Source organism: Artibeus jamaicensis, unplaced genomic scaffold (genome assembly GCF_021234435.1).
Source record: "Artibeus jamaicensis isolate MK-2021 breed Jamaican fruit bat unplaced genomic scaffold, CSHL_Jam_final scaffold_625, whole genome shotgun sequence".
Classification (NCBI taxonomy): domain Eukaryota; kingdom Metazoa; phylum Chordata; class Mammalia; order Chiroptera; family Phyllostomidae; genus Artibeus; species Artibeus jamaicensis.
Genome location: NW_026522051.1, coordinates 2553115 through 2572531, shown reverse-complemented (window position 1 = coordinate 2572531; position 19417 = coordinate 2553115). Strand labels below are relative to the sequence as shown.

At 53.7% G+C, this 19417-nt stretch overlaps 1 protein-coding gene across 1 annotated transcript; it reads left to right on the top strand.

The window, feature by feature from the left end:
• The first annotated feature begins 4508 nt into the window (after positions 1-4508).
• LOC119065366 (lymphotactin-like) lies at positions 4509-7969 on the top strand. The gene is made up of 3 exons (XM_037167367.2): positions 4509-4745; positions 6721-6835; positions 7657-7969. Exons 1-3 carry the CDS (start codon positions 4685-4687, stop codon positions 7811-7813), a joined length of 333 nt encoding a protein of 110 aa, XP_037023262.1. The 5' UTR covers positions 4509-4684; the 3' UTR covers positions 7814-7969.
• The last annotated feature ends 11448 nt before the right edge of the window (positions 7970-19417 follow it).

The window sequence follows — 19417 nt, the reverse complement described above, 5'->3', positions numbered from 1 at the left end:
TTTTTTTAAACTGTGAGAAAAGCAAGATGTAAAATCACACATTTTATTGGAAAACATGCAGAAACAGAGCCGTGATCATGGAGAAAAGTGCCACAGAATGGAGATTGTCCCCAGGCTGGGGACCTCAACTCAGAATGGGATAATCTGATAGAATTTCCACCCAGCGTCGAGTTCTCTGTGTCCACCTGTGTGGAACCGACCATCGAGATGTCTCCGCACCTTCTAGCTCCACGGCAGACTCCCACTGGGACCCCGCTGTGTGCAGCATGCACCCCGATCTCACACCACTCACAGAAACTAGCTCAGGATGGACAAAAGCCTTAAATGTAAGATCTGAAACCATAAGCCTCCCTGAAGGGAACACAGAGAGAAGCTCCTTGGTGTTGGTCCTGGCAGCGTTTTTTTGCATGTGATACCAAACACACAGGCATAAAATGGAAAATAAATGAACGGGACTCCACCGGACTTTCCGCACCGTTAAGGGAGCCATCCGCAAAATGAAAAGACAACCCACAGAGTGGGAAGCAGTATCTTGTAGCCACCTGTCTGATAAGGGGTTCATGTAAATACACATAAGGGGCTCACACAACTTAATAGCAAAACGACAACAATCCAGTAAACATGGCCAGGGGCTCTGAACAGCCATTTCCCCGGAGATAAAACCAGGGGCTACCAGTGAATGAAAAGGCATCACCAACCAGGAGGAAGAGGGGAGTCCAAGCCACCGTGAGACATCCCTTCACACCTGCCAGAAGGCTGTTGTCAAACAGCCAGGAGATGAGCATTGGCACCTGTGTGTGGAGACCAGGAGACCCCTGTGCACTCTGGTGAGAAGGCAGATTGGTGCAGCTGCTGTGGAACACAGCGTGGAGTTTCCCCCCCAATTACAAATATAACTACCGAATGACCCAGCAATTCTCCCTCTGGTATATGTCCGAGGGAAGTGAAGTCCCCGTCTTAAAGAGATATCTCACTTTGACGTTCATTGAAGCATTATCCGCAACAGCCCAAACACGAAGACAACCCAAGTGTCCGCTGACCGACCAGTGGATGGAAAAAAACAAGGTATATATATGCACGATGGAGTATTATTCAGTCATTCAAAACTAAGGAGATCCTGCCGAGTACAACGAGAGGGCGGAGCCCGAGTGCGTTAGGCTGAGTGAATTAGAGCAGAGGAAGGCACATGCTGTGTGACGCCACATGTGTGAAACCACGTGTGTGGGGCCTCAACCGGGAACGTCATTCTCCAGCGAGCAGAGTGGTCGTTGCTGGGGTTGGGGAGAGGGGACTGGGGAGATGCTGCAAAGGACAGGAGCCTGCAGTTGTCACGTGAACAATTTCTGGGGACCTGATGTGCAACAAGGTGACTCTAGTTAACGAGACCAATCGTACTGTGTTACAAACTTGAGAGCTACTAAGAGAGTAGTAGATCTTAAACGTTCCCATCACATGCACAAAAAGGTGATTCTGTGAGGTGATGGAGGTGTGAGCCAACCTTACTGTGTTAATAATTTTGTGGTCTCTACCTGTATGGAACGATGATACTGTGCTCCTTGGACTTACACAATGTTCTACGTCAATTCTATCTCAATAAGTTGGCAGTGGGGTGGGGGGAGACTTTGCATTTCATTCAGGAGAACGGGGAGCTGTTGAGAGATTTGGACCAGGGAGGTGACATAAAACGACTTACACGTCGAAATGGTCACCTTGGCAGATTGGCCGAGAGAGCATGAGGATGGGAGCAGGAAAACTGGGTGCGGGGCCACCGCAGGAGTCCGCGAGGAGGCGGAGCCGTTGCTCGCAGGTGGGAAGAGGTGCGAGTCCCGTTCTAAGGCAGACACCGACAGTGTTTGCCGACCGTCTGTAAGAGGAAGCGAGGAGTCGAGGGTGAAAGGCGTTGTTCCGACCGGTGTCCTCCCACCGGTCATTGTCGTCTGTGGCCACACATGAGCGGGTTATGCCCATTTTGTCCTGGGTTTCTACTTTCTTCTCTGTTACTGAATTGTTCCCCACCAGAGACTCTGGTCAGGCTTTGAAAAACCGAGAGTGAGTCATTCATTCTGAGAGTTTAGGAAATTGCCTGTCAAGATGCTAAAACCGAAATCCAGCCTCTGGCCAGACCATTGATTTGACTGACAAAATAAGGGGAAGCCACAGACAGGCGCGGTTCCAGGTTTCCCATGTGCGGATGGTCTCCCTTCCCTTCAGGTGCGGTCCCCACAGCTTCGGGGGCCCAGGAGGGATTCACTCATTCAGAGACCGTTAGGTGAGTGACTACTGGCTAGCAGACATTCGGTTAGTGCCGGGGACCAGGGGGCACAAGGCATGTCCTCCTCTCTGGTGGGAGGTGCAGAGACGTCATCGAGTTGGGGGATCAAATCCGATTAGCGATGGGACAGGGGTGGGGACACAGGTCCTTGGGGACAGAGGATGTCACAAGCAAATATTATCTAGAGGATTCAGGAGAGCTGGTAGGAGTGGACCAGTGTGCAGTTAACACTTCCGGAGCTGGGGCGGGGTCCGAGGCCCCGGAGGCGGTACGGCTGGGGGAGGCTATGAACAAGGATGGCCCATGTGGTCGGCCGCATGCACCTTGGTTCCGACCAGAGGTTTGGAAGTGTCAAAGGCAAAGCAGTGAACAGTCTTGTGTGTGACTAGGGAAGAGTGGAGATAAAACCCATGGGTAGTGGGACTTTCTGAAAGGGGAACAAGACAATGCCATAGGCCCTGGAGTGGTCCCCTGGCAACGTAGCAGAGAGCAGGTTGGACAGGGAGGTGACCTGGGGCAGGGAGACCCGTTGGCCTCTGGCACTGGTCCTGGCAAGGGGTGGTGAGCGCCTGCCTTGGTCCGTGTGGAGAGAGAAGGAGACAGGTCCGCTTAGCGCAGGTTGGTTGACATTGGCAGGTGGGTGCATTGGCAGCGAGTCTGAGGTGGCCCTGGGGACTTGTGTTTGGAAATCGGGGCGAGGGTAGCACATCGCTCCCCGTGAAGGAGCGTCGTCTCAGGTCGAGAGAACTGAAGGCCGCCTGGAAGTCCAGAAGGGAGTCTGGCTGGGAAGTGAAGTTCCCTTCGTGGAAAATCTCTTAGACACTAACCTGTCATCTTTACAGAAATGCAGGGGTTTGTTCTCCTGTCCCTAATAGCAATGGCAAAAACTCTTAGCTGTACTTATATTGAATAAGAATGTTTTTTCATATTCGTGATAGTGTTGGCAAAATCTTTTTAGCTATACACATAATTAAGAAATACATTTTAGCCCTGGCTGGTGTGGCTCAATGGATTGAGTGCCAGCCTGTGAAACAAAGGGTTGCTGGTTCAATTCCCAGTCAGGGCACGTGCCTGGGTTGTAGGCCAGGTCCCCAGTAGGGGGCGTGCAAGAGGCAACCACACACAGATGTTTCTCTCCCTGTCTCTCCCTACTTTCCCATCTCTCTAAAAGTACATAAAAATAAAATCTTAAAAAAAAGAAGTACATTTTATAGATATCTATGCGAAACAAACCAGGACCAAAAAAAAAAAAAAAAAAGACAAGTGGAGGGCCAGGGAGTTTGTGCAGTAACCGACCCGCAAACCCTGCAGAGGTGTTGCATATTTAAGCTGCTGTAGGTTTGGGGGGACTCCATGCCAATATGTAGCAAGAGCTGTGAAGACGGACGTACCGTTTTGCTCAGTCCTGGTTATCAAGGGGAAACGGCTCGTGTCTGGTATGGACAGTGTGCCTTGTAGATGGGACGGATACAGCAAGTTCAAAGGGTGTGGCTTAATGGGTCTGTGTGTGTTTCTGCTCACGGAAGGAGTTACCTTGACATGTGTAATTGTCACAATGCCACAAACATAGGTTTACCCGTAGAGACTCACGGGAAAAACATGGAGAATGAAGACTCAGAACGGTACATTACAGACAATTCTGTCTCCCTCGTTCTCGCCAAAGTAATGTTCATGTCAGGACAACTTCCCCGAAGCTGTTTAGAAGGTATACATGTATAAAGTTGACGTGCAGGAAGTGCGCCCCCAGACGTGCTCCAAACGCTGTGATTTTAATGTCTCTCGAGTCCCTGGGGAGGGCGGTGAACGTGAACAAGGGACGAGGAGGGAAGTGAGACGGAGCAGAAGACAAAGGCAGGAGCAGTGGGGGGTGGCAGCTGTGTCCCTTCCCCTCCAGAAGGGGGTCACCGTGCGTGGTCTCAGGGCCTGTGATCCCTGCCAGTGGAAACCTCATGTCACAGCCAGCGTCATGTGACATAGGAGGGAACTGAGGACCACCGTGACCACCTTTCCTTTACACCGTCCGCACGCTGGGGACAGTGACAGGGCCCGGGGCCCGTCTGCAGGAGCAGCGGAAGATTTGAGCTGAGGCTGGTGGCAGCAGAGGAGACAACCGCATCTGTTGTACCCATAAGGTTGCTTTCACTGGTGCATTAACCACAGGTGAAGAGGAAAAGGCCACAGGGGGCGGGGTTCGCATGAGTAGGGGAATTTTTTTTTCAAAAAAGAAAAAGCATCAACGTTGCAAAGACTTTCCACGATTGCACACCCACCTCAGGAGCCCCCTCATACCACAGGAAGTGCATTGATCATCGTCGGGATAAAAGAGACTCGGCAGCACCAGAAGCTCATCCTCTCTTGGCTCAGCCCAGCTCAGCCCAGCTCAGCCCAGCTCAGCCCAGCAGCACCGCAGCCATGCGAGCTCTAGTCCTGGCCCTCCTTGGCATCTGCTGCCTCACCACCCATGTCGTGGAAGGTAAGTCAAAAGGCTGTTCCTGGGATAAGGAGCAGATAGGCAGGCAGGTGGGCATACGGTTTGATTTGGACTCAGGCTTTGGCTGGAGTAGAATGCTTTCCCCAAGGCAAGCCTCGGACTTCCCATGTGCAAAATGGGAATGATGACTGCGACTCTAGGGGACCTTGAGGCTTCCAAAGACAGAACTTGGCCTCCTTTTCCTAATCAGGTGTTTTGGGATAAATCTCTTCATCTCTCTGGGCCTAGACTTAGTTACCTGTAGATTGACTACAGTAACAGATACTCTCCCCTGGGCTCAAAAGGAATTCAGTCTGAGGATCGCTTAGCAGATTCTTGATTAATGTTAGCTGGCAGACAGTGGGACAGCTGTCATGCCTCAGTCGCTTTGGCCTGTGCTATACCGGTCTTGGTAAAGTCTCCAAAGCTTTGAGAGTCCAGGCACATGTTGGGGTGAGGCAGAGGGGGTACGTTCAGGAGTAAATCGGTGTTTGCTGTTGACCAGAAACACTGGAAGCACGCACCTCCCTACGAGGAAATCAACACCACCTTCAAGTTCATGGGAGGATTTACGATCACTGTTCTGAATGCTGCTCCCGTCTACGATAAATATCCTGAGGTTGTGAGAGACCATGTGGGATAAGTGCTGAGCAGTAGACTGATGTCTGATGTGCAGTCACACAAATCTGTAGGAGGCTCCCAGGAGACGAGCTACCCTGAGCCTTCCCTGCGTGTTCTAGCCGAGTTTCCTGGAGGATTTTTTTCTCCCGACTGTGGCTTGGGATCAGGAGACACTGTCCTTTGGGTGTCATTCCTGTGGCAGCGAACTCTGCTCACTGCCTCCTCATTGGCAGACTTGTTATCGAGACGGCAGATTCTCTGATCACAGATCCCGAAGGGTGTTCATGACTACAGGTGGCAAAGTCAGGAACTCCCAGTAATTGTGGGCAAAATGAAAACTGTTGAGGAGACCCAAAAAGTGTAAGACAAGTATGTGAGGCCCCATCTGGCAGTGCAGCTGGCATTCGGCTGTCCCCATAGACAGGCCACTTGGCTGGCATCCTGGGGTTGGGAAAGGAGATGGTGCTCCACTGGAGACCGAGGAGCAGCTCGGACTCCGGGCTCCGATTCCCCAGTTTTCTGCTTCAGCGACCCCCTCGTGTCCCGCTGGCCTGAGCCGCTTATGCGCAACCAGGGAGCGAGGCAATTTGAGCTTTGAGTCAGCTCTGCCGGTGGTGACACAGTGACGTCTTCCCCCGTAACGCAGACATGCACATGTGGCTGAGACTCAGGAGGCTCAGGGATTTAGATGCCAGTCGGGTTCTCTGGGTCTGGGGGTTCCTCGTAGGCTATTCCCCAGAGAAAATGTTGTTTCTGAAGTAGACACATTGGGTTCAGAGGCAGTTCAGTATTGAAGAGTAAATTGGGGAGATGGGAAGGCGGAGAGGGAAGGGGCCAGGTTGGCGGGCACCTTCGGTCTGGCCCCATGGCTTCCAGAGAGCCCCCTGGTACCAGCCGCACTGTAGGTCAAACTTGCCCTCCCCTTTGGTGTTCCTTGCATGCTTTTTAGCTGAATATTTCCCTGCGAAGCAAATGCCAGTCTCTTCAGTTTAGGAGAAAATCCGGACTTAGAAACCTTTACCAAACCCTCAGTAGCATTGACTCTCCCAAGTTCTTTTTCCTTCTGACTCACGTAAGATGGCTCCCCAGATGGAAACGTCTGGTTCCCTGTGGGCCTTTTCTGTCCAGGACGAATTCCTATGAGCTGCTTCCTCTCTGGCCCTCGCATTTCAGTGTCTGACACGAGAGCGCCTCACTTCATTCCGTCCCAAACAGGAGGTCTCCCCGCTGTTGAGTGTCGCCTTCCTCAGGCTGCCCCTCCTCACCCGACTCCTTGCTGTTTTATTTGTAACGCTATCGGGTCTGCGCTGCTCAAAACGACATTTCATTTCTCGGTCTGCCTGATTTTCCTCGCCAGGTGTGGGAAGTGAAGTCCTGGAGCAGAGAATCTGTGTGAGTCTGACGTCCCGGCGCCTGCCCGTGCGAAACATCAAGACCTACACCATCCGGGAGGGGCCCGTGCGCGCAGTTATGTGAGTTTTTGTCCCCGGAGCCGGGGCCCGGGACCTCAGCACAGGGAGCCGCTGCCCTGCTCAGGGAAGATGGGTCCACACGGGTGGAGCGAGCCCTGCACTGACCCAGCAGCCCCCTTGTTTTCGTACCCACCGTGCCTTTGCCCAGCACCACGTAAGGGCTGTGGCAGACACGGGGCAGCCGGATAGAGAACATTCTCCTTTCCGATGTAGCTGAGACGGAAACTCTGATGGGAACCAGAGGAACACTGTGCCCATCCGGAGGGCGGGGCTCAGGGAGGGCCGGTTCAGGTCGGATTTGACCCTGAGCCACCCCCGCGTGGAAATCTGCCCCCCCCCACCTTTCAGAGGGTGTGTTGGGGTGTGGGTGCCACGTTGTGTCAGTTGCCATATCTCAAGGGAGCCTGTCAGAAACTGGCTGAAATGGCACGGTTCCTTGTCCAGATCCCATCGCCAGAATAGCAGCTCTTCCCAACATGTGACCACAACTTTGCCCAGAGAAATCACAGTGGTCCCCTTTTGTTCAGACAGTGGGATGGGCGCATTCAGGTTTCAGAAAGGAGCTGATGTGTCGTAACCGTCCAGTTGATTGAGGGCGTCAGGTAGCCCTGCCGAGAGCAGGGGCCTGGGAGTCTTGGCCGGGCGCCACCTGGGGGCGTTCTTCTCTCCTGTTAACACAGACGGCAGAAGAGGGGGTCTCGTGTATGCTCTCAGGGTTCAGTGATCCCTGCAGGAGCTTCTGCAGCTGGTCAGATCTGAACTCCTGGTCCCGAGGCTTTGAGGACGGGACTAACGTGGCCTGGCTTTTCCTTACATGGCAGATTTATCACCAGACGTGGCCTCAAAGTCTGTGCCGACCCCAAAGTCGAGTGGGTGAAGAAAGCAGTGGAAACCATGGACAACAAAAGAGACACCAACCAGAGCAAGCCCGCGGGGACCCAGCAGCCCACCAGCACCGCGGTGGCCCGGGCTCGGTAGTGGGTTTGTCTGGCCGATTTCTGTTTACAAGCTCATGGACTCATTAAATTACACCCACCTTTTCTGAACGTACTGCCTGTGCCAGATTATTTTCTTGTATTTTTATTTTTTATATCTTTATTATTCACTTAGCTGCTCTAATTAATAAATATTTATTACTAGGAATCGTCCCAAAGTCTGTTCATTGTGTATTGGGGTGGGTGGCATGTCATTTACGTTCTGTTTCTGTCCCAACTGTATCTCCCCCCACAATGGTGTCTGTGATGGGCGGGGAGTCGGGGCAGTTTTTGCGAGAGGTGAAAGCTATAGTTCTCTGCCCACAAGCCACAGGTGACCCCCGCCTTCACGGTGGGGTTCTCTTTGTGGAATAAGGGGAAACTCCAGCTGTCATGTGGTTCCCCTTCTGAGGGGCCACCGCTTAAAGAGCGGCTTCACTCTCGTGGGACTTGGAGAAGAGTCTCTTCTTTCTGTTTCATTTGATCTCATAGAGAAGGAAAAAAAAGGCAGGCTTGTCAGTTGCTTTATCTGTCAGGGTAGCTTAGGTTGGACGTTTGGTGCAAAGATGTTTTATTCAGATAAAAGCCAATGCTGTCCGGCTAGGCGGTGGTCCTGCTGTCTTTCTGTGGCTTCTGTAACCGTCACCTACTTTACTTGTCATCCGAGTCATGCTTTTCTGCTTTTCTCACCCTAACTCTGTCACCTGGAACGTTTCTTGAACGTGATCATGATTAGCAGTGAAGTTTTAGTTGGGTGTTCTTCTGGCCACTTAACACCCAGACTCATACTGTGTCATATTGTCGTTAACTGGTGACTTGACTCACATTCGTGGCTCTGCTCTCCGAGGAGCTGGTGATGTACGTATGTCCAGTTCCATCTGACTCTTAATAGTAAGGCCGGTCCAGGCCTTGACGGTCTCGGGGGAAGACAGAGTCCTGACTGATGTCCAGTCCTCGGCAATGTCAAGGTCTCCCAGAGGGTAACTGAGGGCAGCTCGCTTCCAGTTACCCAGCCAGGGACCAGAGCGGAAACCCTGCAGACCTGCCTCCTGGCCAAATACGGCTTCCACCTTTCCTCAGTGCCATTTGCCCGCCGTAATCTCCAAATCTGGTCTTAAAACAAATACTGAGACTAAAAGAACTTGCTCTGTGGAAGTGGTGGGGGACACAGCAAAGCCGTAGGAGACGAGGGTTACGGTTTCCTGATCGAACGCACATCTGTGTTTCTCAAACGTCTCCCGGACCTTGGAGGCTTCCAGGAGGTGATAATTTGATGAGGTACGTGGAAGGGGACAGGTGCGCACACCTTGTGAACTTACCTGGTATTGAAGGTGGCGTGTGTGACCCCTGGGACTTCTAACCGCATAGTGAATGTGACTTTGAACTAAGTAACTGGAGGTTTTGAATTCGTTTAGGTAGGACCTGAGTCTGCTAATCATACCCATGAGGGTTACTGGGTTTCAGTTCCATTCAAAGAGACAATCTAGGATTGTACGTATAGTTGTTGTAATGGCCTCGGCCCCTCCCTGGTATGTCTGTGTCATCTCCTGCTTCCCTTTGACCCGAGACACACCAGTTTGCAGCGAAGTTGCTCCTTGGCCTGTCCGGGCTCCTCATGGCCCCCTGCAGTCAGACTGGAAGCTGCTTGTTCCTTCATTTTTCTGTAGCCATCCTTTTTTATTAAGTTTATTGGGGTAACCTTGGTTAATCACGGTACATGAACTTTAGGCGCACGTTCTTATCATGTGGCGCCCGTGTACTGTGTGGCGTCTGGTCTCCTTCCATCTCCGAGTGTTTGACCCCCTTTCCCATCTTCCCTGCCCCCGGGACCCGCCGTACTGTTTTCTGTATCTGTGAGCTTGTTTTTATTTTTCAGCTTGCTGCTTTTTGTTTTATATCCCACATGAGTGAAATCAGATGATTCTTGCCCTTTTCTGCCCGACTTATTTCACTGAGCATGACGGTCTCAAGATCCATCCGTGTTGTTGTTGCAAATGGAGGTATTTCATCTTGTTCATGGCTGAGTAGTATTCCACTGTATCTATGTACCACATCTTCACCCAGTCGTCTGCTGAAAGACACTTAGGTTGTCTCTTATGTCTCAGGTATTGTGGATAATACTGCGATGAACTAGGGGATACATATATCTTTAGGAATACGTGTTTTCAAATTTTGGGGACTTGTGTATATTATTTATGTCACCTCCCCAGTGTCCAGTATAGACTGGGGGGGTGGTTCTTATTTGTTAGATAAATGGGAGAAAGAACATTTCACATGATTTCCTTTATTCTATTCTTTATTTCTCAAGTTATATATAACACAGAATAAACTGTGTGGATCACAGGTTTGATTCAGCAGACATTTTTCAGTCCTTTATGTGGGACAGGTTCCGTGTCATGCTCAGGCAAACCGAGAGAAGTGAAATGCCATTTCTGCCCTCCGGGAACTCGGAGACGAGACCGAGATGTAAACCAGCCGATGGCACCGGGGAGGAGAGGACACAGACGTGTCCCCATGACAGAAAACACAGAGAGCAGGACGACCGACCATATCGGAATGTTCTCTACAGGGAGTTCCGAGTTTATACGCAATTCTGAATTATTTTTATTAATGGAGATGCCTGGAAGCTGTGCTCTTAGTTGATGTACTTGTAGAAGATGTCGCTCCATATTTTCTGTCGTGACCAGGAGGTCCCCCCACTGTGATTGTATGGATGTCGTATTTTATTCTCTGGTTTGATACGATGACACTGTCACTATGATGAAATCTTTGAGAAGACTGAGCAGGAGCGAGACAGACTCAGTGAAGAGCATGAGGTCGCTGGTCTCAGCCTGGTCTCAGGCACGGACGTCCCCCAACGTTCCCCGATGTCCCCCAAAGTCCTGGCCTCATGAAGCTGAGTGATGGTGTCGGGGTCTCTCTTCCCAGGACATCGTACCTGGGACTTCCCTGAGCCCAGGTGCATCCTGTCAGGGTCTTACAAGTTTGAAGATAAATTAAAAGTATTTGAAGACCATCATGGGTACTTCCCATTCATTTTTTTCTGCGCAGTTATTATAAACGTGTTTTTATTTTATCAAAGGAATACGTGAGCATGGTCAGAAGTTTAAATGGCACAGAAGGGTTCCTGTGAGCACCGAGAACCCCCTTCCCGTCCATCCCACTGTCCCCCCTCATGGCTGCCTCCCTCTCGGAGCTTCCGGTTCTCCTGGCAGTCACTGTCATGTGCCAATATTCGTGGGGAAACCTGTATTTCCTGGGTTGTCAGTTTTGGACGTTACCCGTCGTGACACACTCAGCCCCAGCCACCTTCCACCCCGTCTGTGGAATTGTGTGGCTATTTTCAGTTGGTTGCGTGCGGAGCTTTCTGTAACATTTCCTATCATCTACTTCTTCTGTCAACTACACGCAGCAGTTCTCAGGTTTCCATCTCGTGGGACTGTTGTATTTCCTCCAGCAAACACTCCCGTGGTCTTGACTCCATAACCCGCACTGTTTCATTGCTTTGCAAACGTTGAGACGTTTAATCACCTTAACAGGCCTGTCAATGGCAGACAAAACGACTCAGGATGACGAGGCACTGGGTTGCGAGGGGCGCAGCTCAGGTCTGAGCCCGGGGCAGGGTGGCCCCCGTGCCGCTGCTGCCCCCAGGGACAGAACCTGGCTCCCTCAAGACCCACGAAGACAGCTCAGGCCTACGTGTGATCTCCACGCACAGCCGTGAACCGAGCAACGTCCCTGCTTCCACGGGGCGTCCATCCCGGTAAAACGTGCCCTCTCTCTTTCCCCAGGACTCCATCTCCTCCCTCGGCCAAGAGGTGCTTATTGGGAGCCCGATGCAGCCCGTGCAGACGCCTCTGTGGATCCTGGGGTGCAGTGGGGGGCTGGATGTCGTCCCTCCCCTCAGGGAGCTCACACCTGTAAGTAGACAATTGCCACGGAGTGTCACCTGCGCGATGATTGCGAAGTGGGGCGGCTGCGAGGTGTGGATGCGCAGCGCTGCCCCCACACTGCTCTGAGTGTGTGCACGGGGTCAGGGCACGTCGGAGCCATTCAGGGGGTCCCAGTGCGTTCCAGGTGAAGGGGGTGCCACACGCGGAAAGGCCTGCAGGCAGGAGAGTTCGGATGTGCGAGGAAATGCCAAGTGCAGTTGACCCTTGAACAACGCAGGGGTGGGGGGCACTGACCGCCAGGCAGTCGGAAATCCGAGGGCGACTTTGGGCTCCCTTCACACTTACCTGCCAGCAGCCTCCTCTTGACCGGAGCCGGCTAACACGTGACTTGTACATCACACATATCCTGCCCTGTGTTCTTACAAGAAAGCAAACTGGAGAACGGAGAACGTTGAGAAAATTGTGAGGAGGCCGCACTGACAGTACTTGCCGATAAAAGTCCACGTGTAAGTGGGCCTGTGATGTCCAAACTCGTGTTTTTCAAGGGCCAGCTGTGGTTTCTCGTGGCCGAGGGACAGGCCGAAGGCGGGACGAAGGAGGGAGCGTGGAGCGAGGGAGGGGCCGTCACTGGGCCTCCCTCTGCCGGGCCAGGGTGTGTGGGTTTCGTGGGAAAGGTTGTGCGGAAGGAGACCAGTTGGCTGTTGGGGCTCGGAGACTGAGAGGGGGCTGGGAAGCCCGTTCCCGGTGGCTCTGGGCCTGTGGACTTGAACTTGGCCTGGCCTGGTGTGGCAAGGATCCTCCTGTCCTCCTGGGTTTTTCCGCTTGGCCAGGGCTCACGTTCATGTGCGTGATGGCCCAGCTTGGGGTGAGGGCCAGGGTTTCGGGCAGTGACCTCGCTCACTGGTGCCTTGGCAGTGGGGAGCCAGGGCTGGGAAGGGAGAGCACTGCCCTGTGGGAAGCGCCATGGTTTTTGCCTTGTTGATTGGTGAAGCCAAGTTGGATCCGTGGGGCCAAGACCGGAGCCGGCCACCAGGAGGATGGAGGAGGCACAGGTGAGACGGAGGGAACAGGGTGTTGGAGGCTCGAGGACCAGCCTCTGCTGACTCACTTAGTCCCCTGAGTCTTTGGGGGACATCGTCTGCCGTCAGGAAGTCCGTGACCGTGGGGAGAAAGTGCTGTCGCCAGGGCCGCTCTCCTGTGGCTGTTCCAAAGGGCTCTGCTCAGGGCACCTCTTCTCAGGGACCTTTCCGACACCCCCGCCTGGGTGACACCCCTCCTGTGCTCCCACCAGCCTGGGACTTAGTCGTGTGTCGGCTCTCGTCACCCTGGAATACCAGCCTGTTCTCCTCATCTCCTCTGTCACTTAGCCGTTGGGGTGGGGGCTGCAACTGGGATCTCTGTGTGCCTGGGACCGGGCACAGCGCCGGGGCCTCTCGGGCTTCTAACACCTGTGGTGTACACACTGTCTACATCTGCACCCTGGCTGTTGTCATAAAAAGACACAGGACAGCAGATGGGGACCGACAGAGCCTGCCCCGTCTGCGTCAGGTAAGACCTTGCAGAAGAGGTGATGTGAGATGTGAACCTTGAAACCCGAGGAGAGCCTGCCAGGCAGACGCCGGGAATTGCAGGAACAGAGGCACAGAGCCAGGAAAGCCAGGGCTCGTCCAGGGAGCCACCTCGGTTCCAGGACGGGCTGGGGGCAGAGTGTGGGTCAGTGAGGAGAGGGCACCGAGGCCAGACTGAGGTGGGGCCGCGGAGGGCCGCAGGGGGCAACGCGGTCAGGACTGAGGGCTAGAGTCCTAACTGAAGGGTCCGCGGTGTCTGTCTAGGCTGTGACGGTGTCCTGAAGGAGGGGGCCCTGGGGACAGCAGCGAGTGCCGGAGACAGGACTGGAATGAGTGGGGAATGGGCCCGTTATCGGAACTGAGACCACCCTGAGGTTGCCAGCCTGGGTGACTGGTGAGGTTCTAGTCTAATTTCTGGGGTGCTTGCTAACAGACCCCCAAGGAAGTAGCAGTGAGGGGAAGAAAGAAGCCTGGGAAAGTAACGAGCTGATTATGGAGTTATTCAGACAAAGGCCCAAACTCCATTTGAATTCCCTTCTGACCGACAACCTTTCTGCAGAGGTGAGGTAAAAATAAGACTATCTGTGAAACTCTCTCTGCACCCTACCCCCCTCCCGGGGGGAAGAAAAGTAACACACATATGGATACAGTATCCACTGGGTGAGTCACCGGGGCTATTTTCAGAGGCATTTGTCACTGGGCCGTGGGAGGCAGCGGGGAGCAGAGAGATGCATCCCTAATGACAGAGAAAGAGGAACAAGGTGACAGAAAAGGTTCTGAGTGGGAATTAAGGTCCGAGCGTGACGGCGGGGTGGGGGTGTTGCGGGGGTTGGGGGAGGAGACCAAAGGGTCGTTTTTTCTGTCTTTGGAAGGAACCAGTGAGGACTGGGACAGACCACCGAGGGCGGAAGGCCAGCAGGGAGGCCGGGAAGGGCGCACTCTGGGGGTGTCTGGTACTCTGGAGTGTGTGTGCGTGTGCGTGCGCGTGTGCGCGCGTGCGTGTTCCATGTGCTCGCAGACTCTGTGGTTCCTCTATGTGGTTGACCCGCCAGGTCCTTGCCAGCACCCGCTGAGCACCTGCTGTCAATGAGGTGTCATGCTGGGGACTTTGGGACTGAGCACTGGACAGTCTCTAAACTCGCCTCTTTCAGTGGCTTTGCTTCTGTTCTCCGTGACACCTGGGGAGCAACCTGCGGGACAGGTAGCCCTGTCCAAACACCCACAGAGACATTCCACCCATGCCTGAGGGTCCTCGGTACTGGTACTTGGTCTCTGTGGGCGTTCTGGGCGGGGCCAAGTAAGTGCCCGCCCATTGCAGAGGGACGCTCCGCCTCCTCTGATCTGGTCAGTATCCCTCTCAGGTGCCACGCCTGCCGAAACACTAATCTCACCTGATCGCAGACACCCAGACAGGTCCCGGGGGCCGTTCCACTGACATCACACATCTGGACCACTGATGTCACATGCCCAGGTGCCTCAGGGGTGCCAAGGATGGGCGTCTGTCCCTGCCGCAGACAAGTGGAGTGTGTGCGAGCAGGCTGCCGGCCCCAGACACACGGCTTTGGGCAGGGAACCTGGAGCAGGGATCCTCTGGGTTCTCTGCCTTCAAGGGGCTGATGGGGGCCACCCAGTTTGGGAAGAAGCCTCACTTCCTCCCTCTGGACAGCATCTTCCCGAGCAAGCTGCGCTGCGAGGCTTTGAGGCGTGGTGTCTGCGTCCCAGTGGAGGAAGGGGAACAGCGGACAGGCAGATACTTCGGCCAGGAACGCCCCACCTGGGCCACCTGGAGGCCCTCACGGCCGCTGGCCATGGGCAGCCGGGGGGGAGGGGCACAGTGCATATTAGTGTGAGGCCGTGACTGCGTCACTCATCTTTGGGGCGTCTTTTCACTGCTGGTTCGAACTCCCTGATGGTTGACTTCACTACCATCTTTAAACTTGAGGGCGTAGGTTTGGAAGGAGTTGCCTTACATCTCAAAGATCAGGATTATTTCAATATCTCAATCGACAACAGCAGGGGAGTCTGGTGGTTAGATCGGCTGCAGCTCACTGAGACCAGCCACCCTCTGACAATTGTCAGAGGGAGTATTTGCTGTATGTTTGGATTGAAACTTATATTTACGTAATGGAGCGCGACTATATCACGAAGTCCGAGTTCCATGTAACAGAGTCGTGATACCTAGTATAGGGTGCGCTGGGGATGGACATGAAATCGCAAAGTGGGTTGTTCGGGGCAGTTGAAATTGTTCCTTGGTGTGGTCATATCGGTGTGTTCAGTTCACAAAAATCCTCTTAGTTGTCATGTATGTTTTTTGATGTGTGGGTTATATCTCAGTAGAGATTTGAAAGAAGTCATTGCATCATTCACTCTTTTTAATTATGTTTCAGGCTGAATTTTATTAAGACACAGAGGTAAAATTGACAAAAGTTAGAGGCAGCAGACAGTTTTGAAGGTGAAAGATTTGGGGAAGCTGGATATGAATGATGATAGCTTATTTCTCATCCCAGTCACCTTGAAAAATTAATTTCAGGAGGTTGATACACTATTCATCATGATCACCTGTGTTATTCCAATAACAAATAGCATCACAGCCAAAGATGAAAGATGAAGAGTTTGGAAATCTTTTCCCTACTAACCACTGAAGTCTTTCTCCATCGATCTTGTCAAGTGCAAGATCAGCATACAGAGCAAAAGTGCATACAAATGAAAAGGTCCCAGCACACCCTCCTCTCAAAGCCTTGGAAATAAGAGGCAAAGCCAGATGCTTCTCTTTGCAAATATCCCTTTTAGAACATTTTTTACTTGCACTGATTCACTGAAGCTTTGCAGCAAAAGGCCAGGTGAGGGAGTTGAGGCAGGAAGGTGGGAACCGCAGTGGCGTTTCCCAACAAGACAGAGAGAGAAGGGGCTTAGAGCTCAGGCAGGACTCAGCCAAAACTCCCGCCTCTGGTCTTCCATGTTCTCCAAGTAGTCCGCGTGGAATATTTATTATTTTCATAAGGAACAGATGTGAAGAAGGGCTTTTCAACAAAACATGCCCACGACCCTTGATTGAGTGTCCCTTTCCTCCCTGGCAGAGTGGCGGGCCCACTGGGCACCAGAGACCCCCGAGTCCTCTCTCATCCATTCACATCCGCTCCTCCAGCCAGTCCTTCGATTTCTTGGTGGCTGGCTGGGCTGGGCGTTTGCAACCTGTAAGCGACACTAACACAGTGACCCGTGCACTAACGTCCACTGTCAACACGCTGGTGAGCCCTGTGCATGTGAAGCTCCAGTGACTCGAGTGTGGCCCCGAAGAGCAAGTATAGTGACGGTAGAGAAATTGCCCTGTTAACACAGTGAAGCCCAGCGTTTGCCGGTGGACGAGGCAGCCCCCCAGGCTTGTGGGCAGACACGAGGGTTGCTAACTCTGGCTATTACCAGTAGACAGATATGGAGGTGTGCGTACAAACAGGTAGTGTTTTTCTCATCCTCTTGTTGAAAAGGATGCACGAGTGACTTCAGAGTTTGTGCCCGGTCCCCTGTGGCTGACAGTGGCCAGTGGGGTTCACAGCAGGTCTTGGAGGAAGAGCCTTGGAGGTTCCCTAGGAATTTCCTGCCTGGGACTTAAAACTGTTTTGTCAAGATGGCTGCAGGCCAAGGGCAGAAGGGCTCATCTCCTTTCTGCTCCATCCCCCACCTCCTGCCCCCCACCGTGCTGGCCTACGACAGTGAACCTGCAGCTCAGGGTCAGCTTTTCTTCCTGGGCCCTGGTTGAGTCCCCAGCTGGGGCTGCAGGTACTTCCTCTCCCCTCCAGTGGTGACCATGGCGACAGCCCTCAGCCTGGGCTTCTTGGCTTCCTTCCATCTTCCCCAGCTCCTGGCACTCAGGAGAGAAGATACCAGGGGCAATACCGTCGCTCATCTTTCCGAGCCTCTGTGTGATTCCTGGGGAGACGCCATCTTTCTGGCTCTGTCTCCACATTCGGAACTCGCCAAGGGAGAGACAGCCCTGGGGCTGGGCGGCGGTCTCCAGAACGCTCCAGTTTGCCAGGGCACCGCCTCTTCCTTCGGTTCCTCTCTTGTCTCCCTGGGGCTCGTTAATACGCTCAGGGCACCCTGGACCCATCACTGCGTCCATAAGCATGTCTGGGAATCGGGAATGTTTCTAAGACAGGAAGGAAGAGATAGAAGAAAGGAAACTGTAAAACCCGCCTCGAGACATAGATGTGCCTCGACGTGACTACGTGTTTCCTTCTGTCCTTGATTGCCTGGCCTGTACAACTTTTGAGCAAAAGCACAGTTTTAAAGGGCACAGCTTTCCTCGATTACACTAATAATGAGTCGCCTGCTCGGTGTGAAGGTGGCACGTGTCACATTCTGGAGGACGAGAGAGACAGTGATGCATTGGCGTCATCCATCTTACGCGTCGTCACCCCCCTAATCTGGACGTTCGGTTGGGTGTATGTAAATGCTGGGAATTTTTAATTTTTCCAAAATGTGTTCAGTTCCGCTTGTAGAATAAGGAGTTGGATTCCTTTAAGCTAAAGCAAACGTGGGAAACCAAGACTTTGCAGCTGCACCTTCTCTTTATGCGACACAGACATTGCTGACACCCAGAAACTCAAGGGATCGGAAGTGGTTTCGAAGGCCACGGACTCTGATTGAGGAGGAGCAAGACGAAGAAAGCACCGTCCAGTGGGGTCTGAACACACGCGTTCCCGGTGCACACACGCTCATGCACACCCATCTGCAGGAGCAATCGCAAAGCAACCAAAAATACGTGTATAACTTTCCTTCGGGGCCACACGTTTGGGAGGGGGGTTAACGTCAGTTCTCTTTCTGTGACTGTGGACGTGTGCTTCTTCCCGTGTGGACTTATGCAAACGTCAGAGGGATGAGAACCTGTGAATGAGACCCCTTTGTCCCCTCAAGTGTCCACACGAGTCCCGCTCCTGTCTGCCGTGGCTTCTGTGGCGGCGCCGGGGCCCAGCTGCCCTGTCGGTGAGTCTGACGTGCTGGGGGGCTGTGCTGAGCCCAGTCCTGTCTCTCCCACCTGCCCCTGTCACCGTGAGCCACAGGCGACTTTCAGGGCCCATGGTGCTCTTTGGTTGTAAGCAGGAGGATGTGCGCTCTTTCTCATTGTGCGTGGGTGGGTCTGGGGGGTTGGTCCCATGGGAGGACCGGTTGGGCCCAAGGTTCAAGGGAGGGTGAACTGGCGTGAACCCGTGCATGTCCGTCAGGGCGGCTGAATTCAGACAAGCTCCCAGCGGCAGTTCTCACAAAGAATGTGGAAACTGGGTCCCCCTCCCACACAGAGAGCCTGGTCAGCGCAGCAGGGTGCCTTTGTCCCATTTCAGACTCGGCACCATGCCCCTGCAGGGCCCACCGCCACCCGAGGCTGGGGACGGCCTCCCCCCCGACAGGTCCTGAGGTGCCCGGCCCAGCTCAGGGCCGGTGTGGGGGTCCTCTCAAAGTTCTCCCCACCTCCCTCCACCTCTCTGACTTCGCCCCTTTCCCAGGCTCATGGCCATTGCCGTGAGTCACGGGATGCAGGCACTCAGCAGGAGGGATGCCATCTGGACCTGTGTCACGGTTTGTGACTGCTGTCCCCCACCCTGCAAGGCCACCTCTGTGGTGTCGCCTGCACAAGAGGACCTCGACCCACCTAGCAGGTATTCATCCTGCTGCACGAACACGGGTGTGAGGGGAAGCTGGGTCTCCCGGTTTCCCCAACCTCCACTCTGTGTTCATTTCACCCCGTCATTTGGGATGAGGTGGTGCACTTTCAATTCAAAGGCACCCTGGGGACCTCCCTCAGTCACGCCCAGGCAACTCTCCCCTTGCTTTCTGGGCTCTGGGATTCTGCTGCCGCCCTTGGGTCCCACCAGGGGTCCCGCAATTTCCGCCGGGGGCCCAGAGCTCCGAGCGCAGAGTGCGGCCCTGCCCGGGAGATCCACTGCTGCTCAGGCCGGGACTCAGTCCTCTCTTCCGCCTCCCTGGCAGCCGGAGATCTTCACCTCTTCCCTTGAACCGGCCACGGGGGGCCGCCTCCGTTAGCTTTTCCAGACCGTTTGCAGGACTCTGCAGGGATGGGTTCCAGCGCCTTCGCCATCAGATTCGCCTTCACATGTCTTCCTCTGATAAATGCATCCTGCGTCGTGCAGC